The sequence below is a fragment of the Sorex fumeus genome, unplaced genomic scaffold (genome assembly GCF_029834395.1).
Source record: "Sorex fumeus unplaced genomic scaffold, SorFum_2.1 ptg000042l, whole genome shotgun sequence".
Taxonomy (NCBI): Eukaryota; Metazoa; Chordata; class Mammalia; order Eulipotyphla; family Soricidae; genus Sorex; species Sorex fumeus.
Window position 1 is genome coordinate 757,678 of NW_026606099.1, and position 19,861 is coordinate 777,538.

Sequence of the window (19,861 nt, forward strand, 5' to 3'; positions counted from 1 at the left end):
AGTCCTAAATCTGACCCACCTTGTGGATAAAGAAAGCAAGACCTGATAAGACCTTTCTAACAGCAGACTCTGAGGAGACTGGACTTCTCCCTACAGAAAGAGCCTGAAGGAAATTACTTGAGAACCCTCAATTCTTTCCTTTGATCTGGTTAACCCCCAGCTAGCCCAGACCAGAGAAGACTGCACTCCCAGAGAAGAAGGGCGAACAAAGGTCAAGAAAAGGAGTCTCAAAGAAGACCACTCCCAACTCTACCCACTTATCAACAACCCTAGCAAGGACTCTGGTCTAGCTAGAAAGCCCCACGTGGGGTATCTTGGGGAAAACCCTATAAAGGCCACCTTGAACAAAGGGAGGGCACTCATATGCTGTCTGAGCCTGTGTGTTGTTTGTTCCCACATAGCCAAACACATGTGTCACCCGCATTCCCCTCTTGAGATGTGTACCTTCATGCTTCCATATCTTCTGCTGTGGTGTTTGTAGGAGGTCTCTCTGATCTTGGAGAAGCCCGCGTTCTCCCTTGAGCACATTTCTCTCTTGCTTTCTATCCCTCCTCACCTTCAAACACCTCCAAATAAAATCTATTTCACTTCACTGCTCATTTACTCCTCATATTCTTTTCTGCAAGGCAAGACAAGAACCTGGTAACTCTGGGTAAGGTCTAGGACTGACTTTTCTTTCCTGTAGAGGGCAATTCCTCGTCCCAACCTGAGTCCACGGCTCTCTGAGAAATTAGGTGGTGAAGATCAACTCCTGTGCATAGAAGACCAAGCAGACATCAGGTGTGGCTTGACGGCCACCTGGTGGGGTTGGGGGTGGGGTGGGGAGGGGGCTCTGGCCCTTGCCGAGCAAGTGCTCATCTCAGATCTTATCAGTCCTAGTCTTCCCAGCTGGGTCTCAGGAGGCAGATCAGGAGAAAGTGACTGTCTCTCCCCTCCCCGCCTCACATAAGCCACCCATTCGGTCCACTGACATTGCCATGGATCAAAGATGCACTCAGCCCGGTGAGTTCTCTCTCTGGCCCAGAGAAGTTTTTGACTGAAACAGGGATGGAGTAAACAGGATTACCAGCCTCAAGATGCAACATAGGGGCTGGAAAGATAGTACAGTGGGTAAGGTGCTTGACTTATGCACCACTGAACTGGGTTCAGTCTCCAGCACCACATATGGTCAGCTGGGTCAGGAGTGAGCCCTGAGCACTGCTAGGAGTGGCCCAATCCCTCCTCACCCAGTCACACACTCAAGTAAGGCTCTTGCCTAGCATGCAGTGCAGCTGTGACTGTGGTCCAAATCCCTACAGCACATACGGTTCCCTAGGCATCAGCAGGTGAGGCCCCCGAGAGTGCCAGGAAGTGTTAAGGCTGGGATTCTGGGTTCCCAAGCAGCAAGACGAACAGAAACACGGACCTGAACTTGATAATGCAAAAGCAGTAGGAGTTTTATTCCAGTATACTGGGGTCAACTACCTCACCCACAGAGTGGTCTCTTGATAGCGACCCCGACTTTAGGCGGCAAGCAGTTTTTATAGGATTTGATTACATAAGCAGTAGATGCCTTATTGTTTCAGAAAGAAATGTTAGCTACCAAACAAAGGTGTTTTGGCAAGTGTCTAGGGTAACAGTGATCAGGCAACAGTTAAACAATAGTTTCCACTAGAAGTTTATGGTTACATATACTAAGCATTTTTCTAGAGTTAACAAAATATAATTTCTGGGGCATTTTTGAGTGGGGCATAGTGATCGATTGAGCCCAATTGCTGGGCCAAGGAACTTTCCAGGTGGGTTCAGGTTGGCTAGTTACACATTGTTTCATTGTTGGGAAACTGAAATTGTTTCAGTTCCTTAAGGGAACCTGAGGCTTAGCTGAGTTTGCTGATTTCTGCTCATGGCGTCAGTTTTGCCCTTACAGAAGGAAGGAAGAAAAGAAGAAAGAATGGAAAGTGGAAGGAAGGTAGGAAGGATAGTGGGGGGGGGGGGGGGGGAGAGGGAAGGGAGGGGGGCTGGAGCAATAGCACAGCGGGTAGGGTGTTTGTCTTGCACACGGCCAACCAGAGTTCAATTCCCAGGATCCCATATGGTCCCCTGAGCACCGCCAGGGGTAATTCCTGAGTGCAAAGCCAGGAGTAAGCTCTGTAAATAGCATGGTGGACAAGCAAAAAAAAAAAAAAAAAAAAGAAGAAGAAGAAGAAGAAGAAAGGGAGGGAGGGAGGGAAGGAGGGAAGGCAGTGTGCTCTGTGCGGTAGAAACCCGGCCAGGGGAAAGCTGCTCACAGCAAAACTGTTCTACCCCAAAGCTGCAGGGTAAGCGGACTCCAACCCAAACAGCCAGTGGGAGAAGTCTCTCGAATCCCTGAGAGCTAGAATTCTCTTTCATTATTCCACTTTCCCGCTCCTGATCCCCACCCTGCCCTTTCCCCAACAGCCTCTCTGAAGTGAGCTTCACTATCCCAATGTCTAGGCCCGCCAAGACGAATAGCCCCAGCGTGGACAGGAGGAGACAGGCCGACTCTTCAGTCCTGAGTCCCGCCCTCTAGGCCTCTGCAGGGCTGGCCCCACCCCCACGCTCCCAGACAGGGCGTTGCTCCTCAGCTGGCGGGGGAGGGAGGAGCAAACCTGCTCCCTGGAGAGTGGGCCCAGCCCTGCTGTGAAGGGGTTAAGGGCTGGGCCAGCCCCCTCAACCTGCCCATCCCAGGGATTAAGTCCTGTTTAAAGGCGCCGATGACCCAGACCAGGCCAGGGGACTGGCGGGCCAGGCGCCAAGTCCATCCCTGTGCCATGTGGGAACTGAGGTCGGCCTCTTTCTGGAGAGCTGTCTTTGCTGAGTTTTTTGCCACCCTCTTCTATGTCTTCCTCGGGCTGGGAGCCTCACTTCATTGGGCCCCTGGACCCCTCTATGTTCTGCAGGTGGCTTTGGCCTTTGGCCTGGCCTTGGCTACGCTGGTGCAGATTGTGGGTAACGTCAGTGGAGCCCACGTCAACCCTGCAGTCACTTTTGCCTTCCTGGTGAGCTCTCAGATGTCACTGCTCCGTGCCCTCTGCTATATGGCAGCCCAAGTCCTGGGAGCTGTGTCCGGGGCTGCAGTGCTGTACAGTGTGACACCACCTGCCACTCGAGGAAACCTAGCACTTAATACGGTAATAGTCATAGGGGACTCGGGAACCAGGGCCCTGACTTTGCCTGATCCTGATCCTTTTGGTCCATCAGTTCCCCAGGGGCCTGGGAGTGTGTGTGTGTGTGTGTGTGTGTGTGTGTGTGTGTGTTGGGTAGGGAAGATCAACAGAGGGTTGGAGGTATAAGGAAGGCAGAGAGCTGTGGACTGAGAACTAAGAATCCTGAGTTTCTGTGGCCTGAGAGACAGTCAGTGGTAGAGCTCATGGTTAACACGTGTGAGGCCCTGAGTTTAGTCCCTAACACCACATGCCCCTTCCAACCAGCACCACCCAGAGTAGCACTGGTATTCTGAGTACTGGGAAGAGAGAAAGAAGACCCTGAGTTTATGTTCCAATGTCACTTCAAATCAGATTTGGGGAGAGGCTATGCTCAGGGCCCCCCATCTAGTGCTGGGGATAGAATCTGTTACGTGTACTCTCTGGCCCTGGTTGCAATCTTTTTTTTTTTTTTTTTTTTAGCGAAGCAAGATTTTCTTTTTTTGTTTGTTTTGGGGCAACACCCAGTGATGCTCAGGGGTTCCTTTTGGCTTTGCACTCAGAAATTACTTCTGGGGCTGGAGAGATAGCACAGCGGGTAGGGTGCTTGCTGTGCACGCGGCGGACCGGGTTTGATTCCCAGCATCCCATATGGTCCCCTGAGTACTACCAGGAGTAACTCCTGAGTGCAGAGCCAGGACCCCTGTGCATCGACGGGTGTGACCCAAAAAAGAAAAAAAAAAGAGAGAGAGAGAAAGAAAATACTCCTGATGGTACTCGGGGAACCATATGGAGTACTGGAGATCAAAGAAAATGTCCAAGCCCCAAGATAGTTTTTATTTATTTATTTATTTTTGCTTTTTGGGTCACATCCTGCGATGCTCAGGGGTTACTCCTGGCTCTGCACTCAGGGGATTACTCCTGTCGGTGCTGAGGGGACCATATGGGATGCGGGGAATTGAACCCTGTTCGGCCATGTGCAAGGCAAACGCCCTACCCGCTGTGCTATCGTTCCAGTCCCCCAAGATAGTTTTTAATTAAACAATACTTGCTTAGAAAGATATAAGAGGAGGGCCCAAGTGATAATACAGCAGATAGGGCATTTGCCTTGCTCACAGTTGACTTGGGTTCAATTTCTAGCATCCCAGAGGGTCCCCTGGGCCTGCCTCTGTTCTCTGTTCTTCCTGAGAACAGAGCCAGGAGTAAGCCTTGAGAACTGCTGCATGTGACCCAAAAACCAAACAAAAAAATGTTTTGTTTTGTTTTTTTGCTTTTTGGGTCACACCCAGCGATGCTCAGGGGTTACTCCTGGCTCATGCACTCAGGAATTGCTCCTGGCGGTGCTCAGGGGACCATATGGGGTGCTGGGAATCGAACCTGTGTCAGTCATGTTGGCTGCATGCAAGGCAAACACCCTACCCATTGTGCTATCGCTTCAGCCCCTGTTTTGTTCTTTTAGCTTTTGATTTTTGAGTCACACCCAGCAATGCACAGGGGTTACTCCTGGCTCTGCACTCAAGAATTACTCCTGGCGGTTCTCAGGGACCATATGGGATGCTGGGAATTGAACCCAGGTCCGCTGCGTGCAAGGCAAATTCCTTATCTGCTATACCATCGCTCCAGCCCCCCCCCCAATGTTTTTAATTAGAAAAATACATATGTTTTTTGAGGTAGGTGGGGTGTGGGGGTGTAGGGAAACCGGGGACATTGGTGGTGGGGAATGTACACTGGTGAAAGGATGGGTTGTTGAAACATTGCATGACTGAAACCCAATCATGAACAAGTTTGTAACGGTGTCTCTGTGATTCAATTAAATGAATAAATAAATGTGTTTGAGAAGAGAAAAAGGGAAAATATTTTCAGAAGAGAACATGGGTTTCTCCAGAGCAGAGACACAGAGATTGGAGCTAGACTTACAGTACAGAGGGTAGGGCGTTTGCCTTGCACCCGGCCGACCTGGGTTCAATTCCCACCATCCCATATGGTCCCCTTAGCACCGCCAGGGGTAATTCTTGAGTGCAGAGCCAGGAGTAACCCCTATGCATTGCTGGGTGTTACCCAAAAAGCAAAAAAAAAAAAAAGAGAGAGAGAGAGAGAAACACAGACAAGGGAGAAGAACAAGCCTCCTTGCAGAGTCTGGAAGGGACTTACTTAACTTCAAGGGGCCTCTGTTTCCTCTTCTGTGTACGGGGGGGGGGGGGGGGGGTTGGGGGGGGGAATCCGTTCCATTTGGAAGGAGTGTTGGGGGAATTTCACAGTGAGACACACTGTGTGTCACTCCTCTCCAGGGTGCTAGCACCCGAGGGCTTTCCTGCCTGGGCAGCTGGCAGAGGTCAGGCCGGAACAATGCTAATGTATCTCCCTTCTTCTTCCTTTGCTCAGTTGCATCCTGGGCTCGGCGCGGGCCAGGCCACCATGGTGGAGATGTTCCTGACGCTGCAGCTGGTGCTCTGCATCTTTGCCACTTATGATGAGAGGAGGAACGGCCGCCTGGGCCCCGTGGCCCTGGCTGTTGGTTTCTCCCTCACCCTGGGGCACCTCTTTGGGGTAAATACGAGAGTGGAGCCTCTTCTCAAGCAACGACTCCAAGAGCCCCCAGAACTTTTGACTCTTAATTGTTCTTCCTGCCCACCCCACTGTTGACCATGAACACCGTCCCCCACACGCTATGTCCGCAACACAGGGGACTCAACCCTCTGGTATTTTCTCTCTCTCGTCACCGCTGTACCTAGTCTCTCTTGACCACAAAAGGAAATGTGGGTGTCAAGGGGTTCACCCTGGTCTTGCCTGTGGATCCATAATCTATTTTCAGATGGGGCATCAAAGCCTTCACTCCACTGTGGAATTCCCCTAGGGTTGTCCTTTCCTGGACACTGAATGGAGGCAGGGTGCCAGCCCTGATGACAATGTGGGTTCTAGGGAGAGAAACTGGGGTGCAGTGTGGTGTGGGGGGCTCACTTACCACTGTGTCTTTTGCAGATGTATTATACGGGGGCAGGCATGAACCCTGCCCGCTCCTTTGCTCCTGCCATTCTCACCCGAAATTTCACCAACCACTGGGTAAGTGAACAGAGAGGAAAAGATCCTGGAGGGTGCCTGGTGAGTGTGAAGTGCAGGCCCAGGGCTGGGTCCTGTTCTCCATGCATATGTGATGACTGTTCTGTCCACCCCAGCTAAAGGGGTTGTCATTGTCAATCATGCCTGTGCAAGCAGGGTTCATTATTTTTATTTTTATTCTTTTGCTTTTTGGGTCACACCTGGCGATACACAGGGGTTACTCCTGGCTCTGCACTCAGGAGTTACTCCTGGCAGTGCTCAGGGGACCATATGGGATGCTGGGGATCGAACCCGGGTCGCCGCGTGCAAGGAAAACGCCCTACCCGCTATCTCTCCAGCCCCAGGGTTCGTTATTTTGATACCAGTAAAGGAGTCCATGAGACAGTGTACAGGGTGAGAGCTTTCCTTGCACGCAACAGATCCAGTTCAATCTACCTCACCACATATGGTCCTCCAGCACTGCCAGGAATAATCCCAGGGCACAGAGCCATGAATAAGTGCTGAGCACCACATGGTTGGACCCCAAAACCAAAACCAAATAGAAGCTCTTTCTTGTTGAGGGGGGCCACACCCAACAATGCTCAGGGCTTACTCCTGGTTATGAGCTTGGGATCAGTCTTGGGGGGTGGGAGTGAGGAACCATATAGAGTGCCGGGGATTGAATCTGGGTTGGCCACGTGCATGGCAGATGCCTTACCCACTGTGTTCTATCTCTGGCCTCCCAAACAGAATTTCTTATTCATATTGTTCCTTTGCTGATTAGTCACTATCCTTTGGACTACAAAACTAGGCACAATGAGGACTAAGAAAACAAAAGTCACTATTCTTATGGGGACAAGGAAAATAGCTCAAAGGGCTAAGTACATGCAGGATCCAGGGTTTGCTCTCTAGTACAGCACAGTACCCTGAGCACCAGCAGGAAAGATTCCTGAGCACAGTCTGGGAGAAGCCCCTAAATACAGTGGCCAGCCCATGTTCAATCCCTAGCGCCCCATATGGTCCCCCGAGCCCTACCAGGAGTAACCTCTGAGCAGAGCCAGGAGGAAGTCCTGAGCATGGCTGTGTATGATCAGCCCCTCTCTGTTCCAGGAAAGTAAATTCTGATTTCTGCTCGAGTAGTGTCCTGTTGTTTGTGCACAGTGCAGGGTGTCTTTTTTCTACCAATGGGGTTCATAGGAAACTTTGTTGGTCCCTTCCCAAGCATGATTATTCCTGTCCTCTTCCTAGGTGTATTGGGTTGGCCCAGTCCTTGGAGGGGGCTTGGGCAGTCTCCTCTATGACTTCCTCCTCTTTCCCCGGCTCAAGAGTGTCAATGAGAGACTGTCTATCCTCCGGGGTGCCAGGCCCAATGATGCCAGAGGACAAGCAGAGGGCCCAGGAACAACTGTTGAACTGAAAGCCCAGGCCCTGTAAATGCTCCAGTTGAACTCGGGGACTAAGAAGAAGCTTCTGAATTGACATGGAGGCATAGAACCAGCCCCTGCATGAAGAAAGAACTATGTAGAAGGGTTTTTGCTACTTGATTTTTTAATGTGATTTTTGGGTTTGGTTTGGTTTTGCTTTATTTTTTTCTGTGAGAAATCTCCCAAGTTGCATTCATGAGTTGGTGGAAACTTCACATCCTCTTCACGCCATCTCTCCTCCGTGTGCGTGCATGTGTGTGCGTGTGTGTGTGTGTGTGATTATGCATATAAATGGGGCCGGATAGTACAGCAGATAAGGTGCTTACTTTGCACCAGTGGTCAACCCAGGTTTGATCCCTGGCACTCATACCCTGAGCCCCACCAGGAGTGATTCCTGAGCACAGTGCTAGGAGAAAGTCCTGAACATAGCTCAGTGTGGCTGGAAAACAACTGAAATAAGTGAGTGAGTTGTGTCTGAGTTTTAGGGTACAGCATGAAAAATAGTGAAAAGGTAAGAGATGTCACTGTATCCTTCTACTCCCAGACCAGAGTGAACTCAGGGAACCAAGACTTTAAGTTCCCAGCTTTTCCCTGCTCCCTCAGATGTGCATGTGTACCAGAAAGCAAGGGAATTTAATACTAGCTGGCTTATCTGAAGGTTTTTACCCCTGGAATTTGGGGAGTGGAGTCCCTCTGGGAAAAGTAAATGTGGGAGTTTAAACTATTTTGCGGCTAGAGAGATAATACAGGGATTAAGGTGCTTCTGAGAGTAGCCCCTAAGCACTGCCAGATGTGGCCCCCAAACTCTCCCCCACCAAATAACTATTCTGTAAAGCTCTATCAATTTATGTCTATTCACTGGACAGATCTTTCTGGAGATCTTACAGTAATTATTTCCCACCCCAAATAAGGTCTAGGTAGGCTAGAATCTAGAAAAGTTAAATGAACTTTTGCCTGATGTCCTCCAACGTGGCTTCCAGGCAGTTGGTGCTTAATCTCCAGACTCTAAAGCTGAAACAGAAAACCTGGTCCCTAGAGCACTTCCAACGGTGGGGGATGGGAGCATAGGAAACTTTTAACCATCAGAATTTTAGTTTAATTATCTGACAATCTTGAATGGCCTCTGCTTTGATCACCAGTCCTAGTCTTATTTTCCTTTGTATGTGTGTGTGGTTTGTTTTTTTTTTTTTCTTTTTGGGTCACACCCAGGATGCACAGGGGTTACTCCTGGTTCATGCACTCAGGAATTACTCCTGGCCGTGCTCGGGGGACCATATGGGATGCTGGGAATCAAATCCGAGTCGGCCGCGTGCAAGGCAAACACCCTACCCGCTGTGCTATCACTCCAGCCCCTCCTTTGTGTGTTTTTCTTTTCCATTTTTTCTCCCTTTCATCTTGAGCTAATTTTTGGTTTTGGGCCACACCTGATTGTGCTCAGAGTGATCACACCTGGAGAGGGAATTGGTGGACCACAAAGGATGTTAAGGATCCAACCCAGGTTGACCGAGTGCAAGGCAGTGCTTGGGGGGCCACGTGGATGCTGGGCGCTTGCCTTGCACATGGCCAACCCAGTTCGACCCTGGGAATTCCAAATGGCACCCCCCCAAGCACCACCAGAGTGATTCCTGAGAGCAGAGCCAGAACCCCTAAGCATTGCTGGATGTGGCCCAATTATTTAAAAACAAAACAAAACAAAACAAAACAAAAAACCTAAGTCAACTCCAGACATTTTTTTAGTTTTTTTTTCTTTTTTTCAAATGCTTAATTTCTGAGCCTTTTTTTTTTTTTGCTTTTTTTTTGCGTCACACCCGGTGATGCACAGGGGATACTCCTGGCTCTGCGCTCAGGAATTACTCCTGGCGGTGCTCAGGGGACCATATGGGATGCTGGGAATCGAACTCGGGTGGGCCGCGTGCAAGGCAAACGCCCTACCCGCTGTGCTATTGCTCCAGCCCCCTGAGCCTTTTTTTTTTTTTGAGCCCTGTCTTCTTTAATTTTTGGCAAAATACTACCATCTGAAATCAGAAGATACTCAACTGAATAATTTATGTTTGTTATTAATCATTTCATCAAAGTCCAGCCTACTCAACATCTAGGGTCCGGACAGATAGTCCAGCGGGTAGGGCGTTTGCCTTTGCACGCGGCCGACCTGGGTTTGATCGCCAGCATCCCCAAATCCGGTATGAACCCCCAGGACCCCCAGAACTTTGCACTAATTCCTGAGTGCAAAGTCAGGGTTCCCCCCACCTCCCCCACCATAGCTAGGAGTAATTCCTGAGTGCAAAGTCAGGAGTAACCCCATGGTCCCCCCCCCACCTCACTCCCCCAAGCACCGCCAGCAGTAACCCCAAAAACAAAACCAAAGAAAAAGAAATGGGTATCTAGAGAATGACAGATAGCTTCACCCACTCCCTCCTGTTCCCAAATAAAGTCTAATCTCCCTTTTTCTTTTGGGAGCTTCCCAAACGGTGCTCAGGGGTGCATGTGGCCGTTCCCAGGATACTCGGCTGCTGGCTAAGGGGCAAGGACGCGGCATCGCTCGGGCTACGCGGTGCCGGATGCTCCAGAGGGCCCCCCCAGACGCCACAAATGACGTTGGGTGGGTGGGGGGGGGGGGGCGGGAGCTGAACTAAGGCTCCAGGCTCGACTCTTCCAACCACTTCAGACTTGGGAATGACCATTTCCTAAAAGGGGAGAAAAGAACGTCGAGTCCCGTCCAATCGGACTCCGGCTCCTCTTCTCTCCAGCCAGCGGCAAGCTCGTTGTCTCGTGACCGTCTTCGCTGCATTTAGAGAGTCAACGCAGAGAAAACCCTGTTGTTCTTGTTTCTACTTCCTTGACTTCGTCGCGAGCACCCCTGTGCGCGAAGGGTGGCATGGTCCAGGCCGGGGGCGCTCTGGGCCCGCCTCTGCCCGGCGCGGGGACTGCGCGCGTCCGCCGGTGGCGGGAAGGGCAGCGGCCGGGGGCTCGGCGGGCCGGCGGCTCCGGGGGCTCCTGAGGATCGCGGCGGGGAGCGGGTGAGTGTGCGGACGAGCGGGCTGTCCTGGGCGCCCCGCCAAGCCGCCGGAGTCGTCGGGGAAGCGCGAACCTCTTTTCCCGCCACCCCGTTAAAGGCCAGGGGGCGGGGCGCGCCCCTGTTGCGCATGCGCGTCCGCCCATCCTCGCCGGGCTCTGCATTCAGTCCTGGGCTGGGTTCTTGCTCCGCCTGCGTTTCCCGCCGGGCTGGGGCTCTGAGTGGACTTGGTTTGCGGTCCTTCCCCCTAGAAACCAGGCTTCCGGGATGGGGGCCAATAATCCCGTCGGAACTCCCCAATCCATTTCAGACTCGAAAAAATGCGGGCTTGCAGCTAGGTGGAAGTCAGAATTCACAGGTCGCATGACGTCAGTCTTGGTCTTTTCTAGAATAGATTTCTCTTTCCTTGTCCTTCCGATCGGTCCGAGATTGGGAGAGGTGGGGGTTGGGGTAGGGGATACTGCCGCCGCGTGGGTTTGTTGGCCGAACCGTCAGACTCCTAATTCATCTTCCCAAGAGTATGTTTTTGTAACGCTGTCCTCTGCGCACGCACACGCCCGTTTACATCTCTCAGATGAAATTTAAAACTTCACCACTCACAGTCCTTGGATGGGTGTCCATGGCGTTTAAGTCAAGCCCTGACCTTTGCAGCCTCATTTTCCAAAGCTTCCTGGCATCTGTCCGCCTACACAGCTCCTTGGAAAGGTGTACCTGCGTTGCATTCTTCCATGCCTTGGTATCCGTGCCCGTTGCTCCCTTTTACTTGAATTTCTCCCCATTCTCTGGCAAATGAACTCTTTCAGGACTGAGCTCAATTGTCTCTCAAAAAGCCGTATTTTCAGCCCTCCGAGGCCAAAGTAATGGTTTTCTTCTGGGTCCTGGAAGTATTATAGGGGCCTAAACATAGCTCAGTGAAAGGTTACTGAGTTCCTACCTTCACAGTGCAGTCTGTGCACTGTGAGGTGAATGGAACAGAGTTCCAAGCCCTTAAGGCACTCTACCTAGGAGGAAAACTGAGTTTTCTGCAGTTAATGGGTAACCAAGAAGGAGGCAAGGTTGCGTTCGTTACACGTGGCCCACCTGAGTTCCATCCCCACCAGGAGTAATCGCTGAGTACACAGCCAGAAGTAAACCCTGAGCACAACTTCGGCCTCCAAACAAAACAAGTTTGCCTTGATCAGTTTTTGTTTTTGACCCTCATCCCTGAAGTGCTCAAAGGCTGCTCCTGGCATGGTGCTCTGAGCAGTGCTGTATGGGTCCTGTCCCCAGGGACCCCATAACAGCATCCGCCTCTCTCTTCCATCCTGCTTTGAGTTTCTTACTCAAAACTCTATTGAATAAATTTATCTCCTCCCACAGTTTCACACATCCTCTTGCACCCTGTTGCCTCCAGATTTCCAGCCACAAACTCCTTCCTTTAAGACATGTTATGGCTTCAGTTTAGAAAGCACTTATTGAGAACCTGGGTTGTGCTGTTCACAAAGATTTCTCATCTCCAAGAGTTTATATTTTAGTGCAGTTGACTGGGCCATTGAAATAGAATCACCTGGCAAGCATTTAAAAAAAACCATTCCATTCAAGGGGTCTGAAAGATGGTGCAGAGATAGTTAAGGTGCTTGCCTTGTATGTGGCTGGCCCTAGTTCAATCTCTGGCACAGGATATGGTTCCCTGAGCACTGCTTGGTGTGGCCCCCACAAAATAAATAATTGACCTATGGGGGCTAAAGAGATAGCTCCAGGGGCTGGAACAATAGCGCACTTGCACACGGCCGACCCGAGTTCGATTCTCAGCATTCCATATGGTCCCCTGAACACCGCCAGGGGTAATTCCTGAATGCAGAGCCAGGAGTAATCCCTGTGTATCACCGGGTGTGACCTAAAATGCAAAAAGAGAGAGAGAGAGAGAGAGAGAGAGAGAGCGCGAGCGAGCTCAGAGGGCTGGGGTGCATGCCTGGCGTGCACAGGGCACCTGGTTCAATCCCTGACACCACATGGCCTCCAGAGCATTGCTGGGTATAGTGGCCTGATCGTGAAGGAATACTGTAGGCATTGGATGGCCATTGAAACTGGTTTGGTAATGTGGGCTAATGGCAAACAATTGAGTACTCAAATGCCAAAAAAGTTCTCTTAGTCTAGAACCCCATTTCTCCCCATAGATTATAATGTCCTTATGTATTCGTTGAAGGTGGTTTGTTGGCTTTATTTTTTTTTCCCCCAGGGACGGTTGGGAGGGAGGGCTAGGGCCACACATAGCAGTGCTCAGGGGTTACTTTTGGCTCTGTGTTCAGGAGTCACTCCCGGTAGTGCATGGAGGGCCACATCTAGTGCTGGGATTGAACCAGGGTCAACTGCATGCAGCCAAGTGCCCGAGAACCTGTACTAACTTCCAGCCTCAAAGGTTTTTATTTTGGTTTTGAAATAGGGGTTAATACAAGCTCCCCTGGCAGCCTTGGGGACTTGAGCCCAGGGATTGCACCTGCAAGACGTGCTCTACCACGTGAGCTGTCTCCCAAGCCCCACCGAAGAGTTTTTAGCAGGGTGATTAGACGGCCAAGGCTGGTCTCATTTGTGGATAGGTATAAGGGTATGAGTGGTGACTGGAGCAGCATTTGGAGTACTCCAAATGAGGAATCCATCTTTGCTGGACACGGTTGCGAGGAGACAGTCTGGAGAGTTGTATGCCTCGCCAGTGGGTTCACCGGTACCAAAAACTGACTCAGAGGACTCAGTGAGGATGACATGGAGTTTTTTTTCTTTTTTTTATTGGGGGGGAGTGTCACACCCAGCAGTGCTCAGCCTGGCTCTATACTTGGGGGACCGTATGGGATGCTGAGGATTGGATCCAGATCAACCGCGTGGAAGGCAAATGCCCTACCTGCTGTACTATCTCACCGGCCCCCACTTTGATTTTTGTTATTGTTGGGGCAGAGTTGGGGTGGCAGGATCAAATCTAGGTTGACCGCGTGTAAGGCAAATGCCCTACCCACTGTAACACTATCTCTCCATCCCCTTTCACTTCGTATATAGAATTGTTGATGTTCAGTAAGTCCTACTGGGGAGTAAAGTAAGTAGGAGGGTAGAAAATTCAAGGGAGTGAGAGAATAAGACTGGAGGCAGAAAGAGTTTAGGATGCAGTTGCATTATCTAAGCAAGGGACACTAGATCTGAACATCCCCAAGGCAGTCGCCATGGGGATGGAGACTGGACAGGACAGAGTACTTAGCACATTAACTCCACCATGTGACCACCAGTGGCTCACACTTGAATGTGGCTTAACACAAATTTCAGCATCAACATCGTGTCCAAGAAGCAAAATTGGCTGCTTTATGTCAGATTTTTCTTCCTTAAGATAGAAAGGTTATGAGTAACTTATATGGGAATGGAACTAATATAAAAGAGAAGATTGGGTTCTAGCTTTGGCAGCACATATACTAAAATTGGAATAATATAGAGAAGATTAGCATGGCCCCTGCTCAAGGATGACACGCAAATTCATGGAGTGTTCCATAATTTTTAGATAACACGACACAGGAGGATTGCTCCATAGCTGGAAGCTTGCCTTGTGAGCAGAGGGGAGAAAGCAGCTGGAATAGAGAAGGGATCACTAAGAAAATGATGCCTTGAGGAACCGGTCGGGATGGGAGATGTGTGCAGAAAGTAGATAAAGGACCAAACATGATGACCTCTCAGTGTCAGAATTGCAAACCGTAATGCCCCAAAGTAGAGAGAGAGTATGGGGACTATTGTCTGCCGTGGAGGCAGGGGAAGGGTGGGAAAGGGGGGTATACTGGGGATATTGGTGGTGGGGAATGTGCACTGGTGGAGGGATGGTGTTTGATCATTGTGTGATTGTAACCCAAAAATGAAAGCTTGTAACTATTTCGCGGTGATTCAATAAAATTAAAAAATATATAAATTTAAAAAAAAAAAGATTGGAAACTGTTGAAAATAAAGGACCAAACTGTGGACTTTGATTGATCAGTGTCAATTGGAGGACTATTTAAGTTAGAAATAAAGACAGGCCAGAGAGATAGTACAGTGGCTGGGGTGCTGACCGCTGACCTTGCAGGTGGCTGACTGAATTCAATTCCCTGCAACCCCTATGGTCCTCCGAGCCTGCCAGGAGTAATCCCTGAGCACCATGGGCCCCAAAACAAACAAACAAAAAAAGCGCAAACAAGCAAACAAAAAGAAATTAAGAGCTTGTGGTGGGCATTTGAATACACACAGGTATATTTGAATATATGCAGTGTGTGTGTGTGTGTGTGTGTACACATATCTTGGGTGCTTAGTTGAAGAGAATGAAGAGTTCATGTCTGGTGAACTCTATTGTTCCCAAGAGGAAGGGGGCAGCTGAAAGGTATGGGAAGAGACTCGAGGATACAGGTGAAGTTGGGAAACTCTGTTCCTTAGGAAATAGAACAGAGTGAATCAGGAACCTGAAAAAGATTTGCTAGACCAGAGTGGTAGTGCAGGTGCCTTGCACATAGCTGACCCGGGTTCAATCCCAACATCACATGTGGTCCTATTTACCACCAGGAGTGATCCCTGAGTACTGCCAGATGTGTCCCAAACAAACAAAACAAAAAGATTTACTAGACAAGGCTGAAGCCCTCCTCAGGTTGGAGGGGATATGTCTGTGTTTTTGTTTTGGTTTGGGGGCCACAGGCAATATTCTGGGGTTACTCCTGGCTCTGCACTCAGGAATTACTCCTGGTGTTGCTTGGGAATCATATGGGATGTGGGAAATTGAACCCCAGTTAGCTGTGTGCAAAGCAAGCACCCTACTTGGATTCTCTCCAGCCCTGGGGATGTGTCCGTTTAATGCCATGTGCAGGATGGTTTGGTTTAGAATTCGAGATTTTGTTTATTGTGAGGGGGCCATAACTGGGGATACTTAGGGCTTACTACTCCTGCTCTGTCAGGTGTCACTCCTGGTGGTGCACAGGGCTCCATTTGTGAAGCCTGGGATTGAACCTGGGTCAACCACAGGCAAGGAAAGCTCCTTATCTACCAATCTCCAGCCCCTGGAGCCCAAGACTTTGCAAAGCAGATGGTGTTATGAGTTAATATTGGAATCTTTTGCAGTGACTCCAGCCAAAAGGGGAAAGATTGAAACCAAGAGTGATATGGAATGATAAAATAATATTATATGTGACACTGTGTATGTGATCTCAGCCTGACCATCTTGTTCTTCAGCTGAGAAATTTTCCATGACTCTGATTTACTTTCTAAAACCTTTCTCGGGCAGGGTGTGGGGGTGTTGATCGGGGCTATGCCAGACTGTGCTCAGGAGTGACCCCTGAACATGCTGGGAGGACCATATGTGGTACAGGGAATCCTTGTCAGGGTTGACCGCGTGCAACACAAGCACCTTACCCCCTCTGCTGTCTCTCCAGCCCCCACTGGTTTGTTTTCTTTTAATTTTATTTTTCCAGTTACAGTTTTTCAGGTAGCAATTCTAGTATTTTACAAAAGTATTTTTAGGAAAGGATGTAAAAACCAATTATATCTCAAATCTGGAATGAGGGTGAAAGAGAAGTACAGATCTATAGTAGCATCTGTTTGGGGCCAAAGAGATAGTACTGGGTTACGGTGATTGCCTTGTACTTTCCCAGCTCAATCCCCGGCACCACCAGTTCTCCCTGATCAGAGCCAGGAGTAAGCCCTACATACTGCCTGATATGGCCCCAACAAACTCCACCCAAAAAGAAAAAGCATCAGGGCTTGTAAATGATTGAGTTCAGCATACATCAACAGTGCCAGCTTGTGCTTAGGCATTCTGAATGTTTTCTGTAGTCAGATCTATTTCAGCCACTATAGTAGTGTTTAAACTTCTCTGCTCATTTTTTTTTTTTTTTTAAGTAAATGGTAAGGAAGCTGAAGTTGAGGTTAAGCCATAGGCTCTTGAGTCAGTACCTTAGTAGACAGAATTAGAATTCACATGCTAAACTCATTTTGTTTGTTCTAGTTGTTCCCCGAACTGGTCCTTGTGGCAGAATTTTCTTGTTTATTTTGTTTCCCAGAAATAAGTAAATTTTCCTTTTTTTTTTTCTTCTTTTGCTTTTTGGGTCACACCTGCACAGGGGTTACTCCTGGCTCTGCACTCAGGAGTTACTCCTGGCGGTGCTCAGGGGACCATATGGGATGCTGGGAATTGAACCCGGGTCGGCCGCATGCAAGGCAAACACCCTACCTGCTGTGCTATCTCTCCAGCCCCCAAATTTTCCATTTTAAGTTCCAAGTATAGAGTGTTATTCTTTGTTTTCCTTTGATTCTTCGTAGTTTGAATTCTACAGCTTTGACTTATGATGAACATTGTTTGTTTGGACCTGCCTGGAAACCAGTGAGTGGGAAAAGCAGCATCTCTTTCAAATGCCGCATGGGCTGTGTGGGGACACGGCCAGAGATCTCATCTGTCTGTGATTAAATGTGAAAATGCAGTGTTCTTTATAAAAGTCAGTGTATCAAGTTTAAAGGATTGTGCTTTATTCTGTGATTTTTCATTTATGGTTATACTTAAATAGTGGAGATAGACTGTATTCTAATTGTATGTTTTGTTTAATAATAGCTGCACTGAGATAGAATTTAACCTTGGGGGGCTGGAGTGCTCAATGGTTGGAGATACGCTTTGCGTGTGCCCCAGTACCAAGCAGTCCCTTAAGCAAGCCCCCAACAAATTGGGAGTAACCCCCAACCCAGCACTGTTGGGTGGAGCCTCCAAAACAAAACAAAACAAAACAAAAAAGTTGTTTATCCCTGTGTGTGTGTGTATGTGTGTGTTTTGGTTGTATATATACATATGTGTGTGTCTCTGTGTGTGCTTTGGGTGTGTGTTTGTGGTGGAGGGTTTGGGGGCCACAGCCAGGAGTGTGGGTCTTACTCCCAAACCCAGGCATCCTGTAGCTAAGCCTCTGAGCCATCTCCCCCGCCCCCTGACTGATTTTTAACTAGCCTGCTCCTGCTTGGAAGGAGTGAAACTCCTCTTGAAAACCCTCCGTTTCCCCCCACGAGCCCAGCACAGCCAGCAAGCCTCAATACTTGGCTTGGAAGCGTTCTGCTCGGTCATCCGGCCCATTTCATCCCCAGTGCTGTCTGCTGCTCTGCTTTTATCAGAATGATCCACCTGAATCCTGGATCTCTTACATAACCCCTTCCCTGTCTCCAGGTAGCTGTACCACCTGTTTTTTCTTTTTTAACATTTTATTTATTTCTCTTCTTCCTTTGGCATCCCCCCCTTAATTAAATAACATTTTTTAAATTAAAAAGTGATTTACAAAGTTATAGATAATTGCATTGTCACTGTCACTGTCCTCCTGTTGTTCATAGATTTGCTGGAGTGGGCCCAGTAACATCTCCATTGGATACTTTTTGTTGTTACTGTGTTTGGCATATTGAATGCATCATGGGTAGCTTGCCGGGCTCTCCAAGAGGGGCAGAGAAATTGAACTCCGGTTGGTCATGTTGGCTGCGTGCAAGGCAAACGCCCTACCGCTGTGCTATCGCTCCAGCCCAATTGCATTGTAGGCATATAATATTTCAGCATTGATCCCACCACCAGTGCCACCTTCCCTCTGCCAGTGTTCCCTCCCCACCCCATCCTCACCTGTTCACTTGACAGACACATTACAGAGTTCCTGTGGTTGCAACTTCGATCTCACATTTTCAGTATTGTTGAGTCTGTATTTGGGGTATATGGTTATACCACTCCCCCCTATCACCAGGATAACTGAAGCCTCGATGCGTGTTCACCGTTACTTCTTGTTCTCTTCCTTCCCCCTGGTTTCTTTCCTTCTCTGTCTTTCTCCTGTCTAAACACTGAGGTCAAGGGTGTTGTACGGGTACCCTTTGAGGAAATAGTAAAAGGGTGTCTCCCTTTTACTATAGTACATTTCCTCATCCTGTTAACCTGGCAGCCCCGTTGCTTCCTATCTGTCTCTTCTCCACCCTCCCTGAATTTCTTTCTTTCTGTCCTTCCTATTCCTTTGAGCCCAGGTCTTGGGGACGGTGAGTCTTGAGAAAAGGCAGTGAAGGGAAGTCTCCTTTCACTCCTTCCTGCATGTTTACACAAGAGCTCTCACTGCTGGCCTGGGCAGTCAGGGAGATGAGCAGTGGGTTTGGTGGAGTGGTAACGAGTAGCCTGCAGGAGACCAGCTATGTAAATGCAAGGGAGGTAGCATCTGTCATTAAACCTCAGCCCTTTGGCCACTGCCCATTTTCCACTGGGCTGGTGTTAGGGGTTCCACAAAGTCTCTAGACTGATATACCCAGGGGGTGTGATTGCTGAGGAGTCCTGACTTTCCAGCAGAGCAAGTAGTGTGGGAGGTGTTAGTGCAAATGTTTGTGTGTGCCTGCTTTGTTAGTTTCTGGCTTTGAAATACCTTTTTTTTTCTTTTTGGGTCACACCCATTGATGCTCAGGTCACTCCAGGCTCTGCAATCAGGAATTACTCCTGGCGGTGCTTGGGGGGACCATATGGGATGTCGGGGATTGACCCCCGGTCAGCCACATGCAAGGCAAACGCCCTCCCCGCTGTGCTATCGCTCCAGCCCCTGAAATGCCCTGGATTCTGGGTCTCCACCTACTCAGTTATGTGTAATCGAAAGGAAGCTGGTTACTCTCAGCAGCGGGTCTGAGCTTTCCCATTTGTTATCGACTCTTTCCCTCCCCCTCCTGTTGAGTTGTGGATTCTACTAAAATAACCACAATTCGGGGGTGATTTTGGAGCGAAGAGATCCTCTCTGAATATCCCTCACGCCCCACAAGCCTGTGAAACGTAGGTGGGAACTGAATCTGACAGTTTTAAGGAGAGGGAAGCTCACTCCCCCTATATTATTTCTAAAAATCTGAAGAGCTCTTTGGAGAAGCTCACCAAGCTTCCTCTAAACTTTTTCTTTTCTTCTCTCTCTCTCTCTCTCTCTCTGTTATTCTTGTTTTGGGGCCACACCCCGGTGATGTTCAGGTTTTACTCCTGACTCTGCTCTGCACCCCGGCAGGGCTTGGGGGACCCTATGGAGTCCTGAGGATTGAACCCAGGTTGGCTACCTGCAAGGCAAGCATCCTACCCACTGTGCTATGGCTCCAGCCATACTTTTTCATTTTTGTCTTTTTATAGGGGTGGGGTATTCTGAAGTAGAGCTCAGAGGGTCTGGGGGCCACTGCTGGCAAGACTCAACCAACCGGACCAGACAGTTCACTGCAAGGACCCGAGGGTGTAAAGTTGATAGGGAACCCCCAGGGCCAGC

At 49.3% G+C, this 19,861-nt stretch overlaps 1 protein-coding gene and 1 non-coding gene across 2 annotated transcripts; both read left to right on the forward strand.

The window, feature by feature from the left end:
- Positions 1-2,771: 2,771 nt before the first annotated feature.
- On the forward strand, positions 2,772-7,701 carry MIP (major intrinsic protein of lens fiber). The gene is made up of 4 exons (XM_056120272.1): positions 2,772-3,131; positions 5,526-5,690; positions 6,123-6,203; positions 7,428-7,701. The coding sequence occupies exons 1-4, from the start codon at positions 2,772-2,774 to the stop codon at positions 7,611-7,613; spliced, it is 792 nt and encodes a 263-aa protein (XP_055976247.1). The 3' UTR covers positions 7,614-7,701.
- Positions 7,702-14,023: 6,322 nt separating this feature from the next.
- LOC130029370 (U6 spliceosomal RNA) lies at positions 14,024-14,130 on the forward strand. The gene has a single exon (XR_008793324.1). It is a non-coding gene; the product is annotated as a U6 spliceosomal RNA (small nuclear RNA).
- Positions 14,131-19,861: the final 5,731 nt, after the last annotated feature.

Excerpts from the sequence above, each read along its gene's own strand:
- MIP (XM_056120272.1), top strand. The coding sequence starts at position 2,772 with ATGTGGGAACTGAGGTCGGCCTCTTTCTGGAGAGCTGTCTTTGCTGAG. Across the intron at positions 5,691-6,122 it reads CCCTGGGGCACCTCTTTGGG|ATGTATTATACGGGGGCAGG; the intron begins GTAAATACGAGA and ends TGTCTTTTGCAG. Across the intron at positions 6,204-7,427 it reads GAAATTTCACCAACCACTGG|GTGTATTGGGTTGGCCCAGT; the intron begins GTAAGTGAACAG and ends TCCTCTTCCTAG.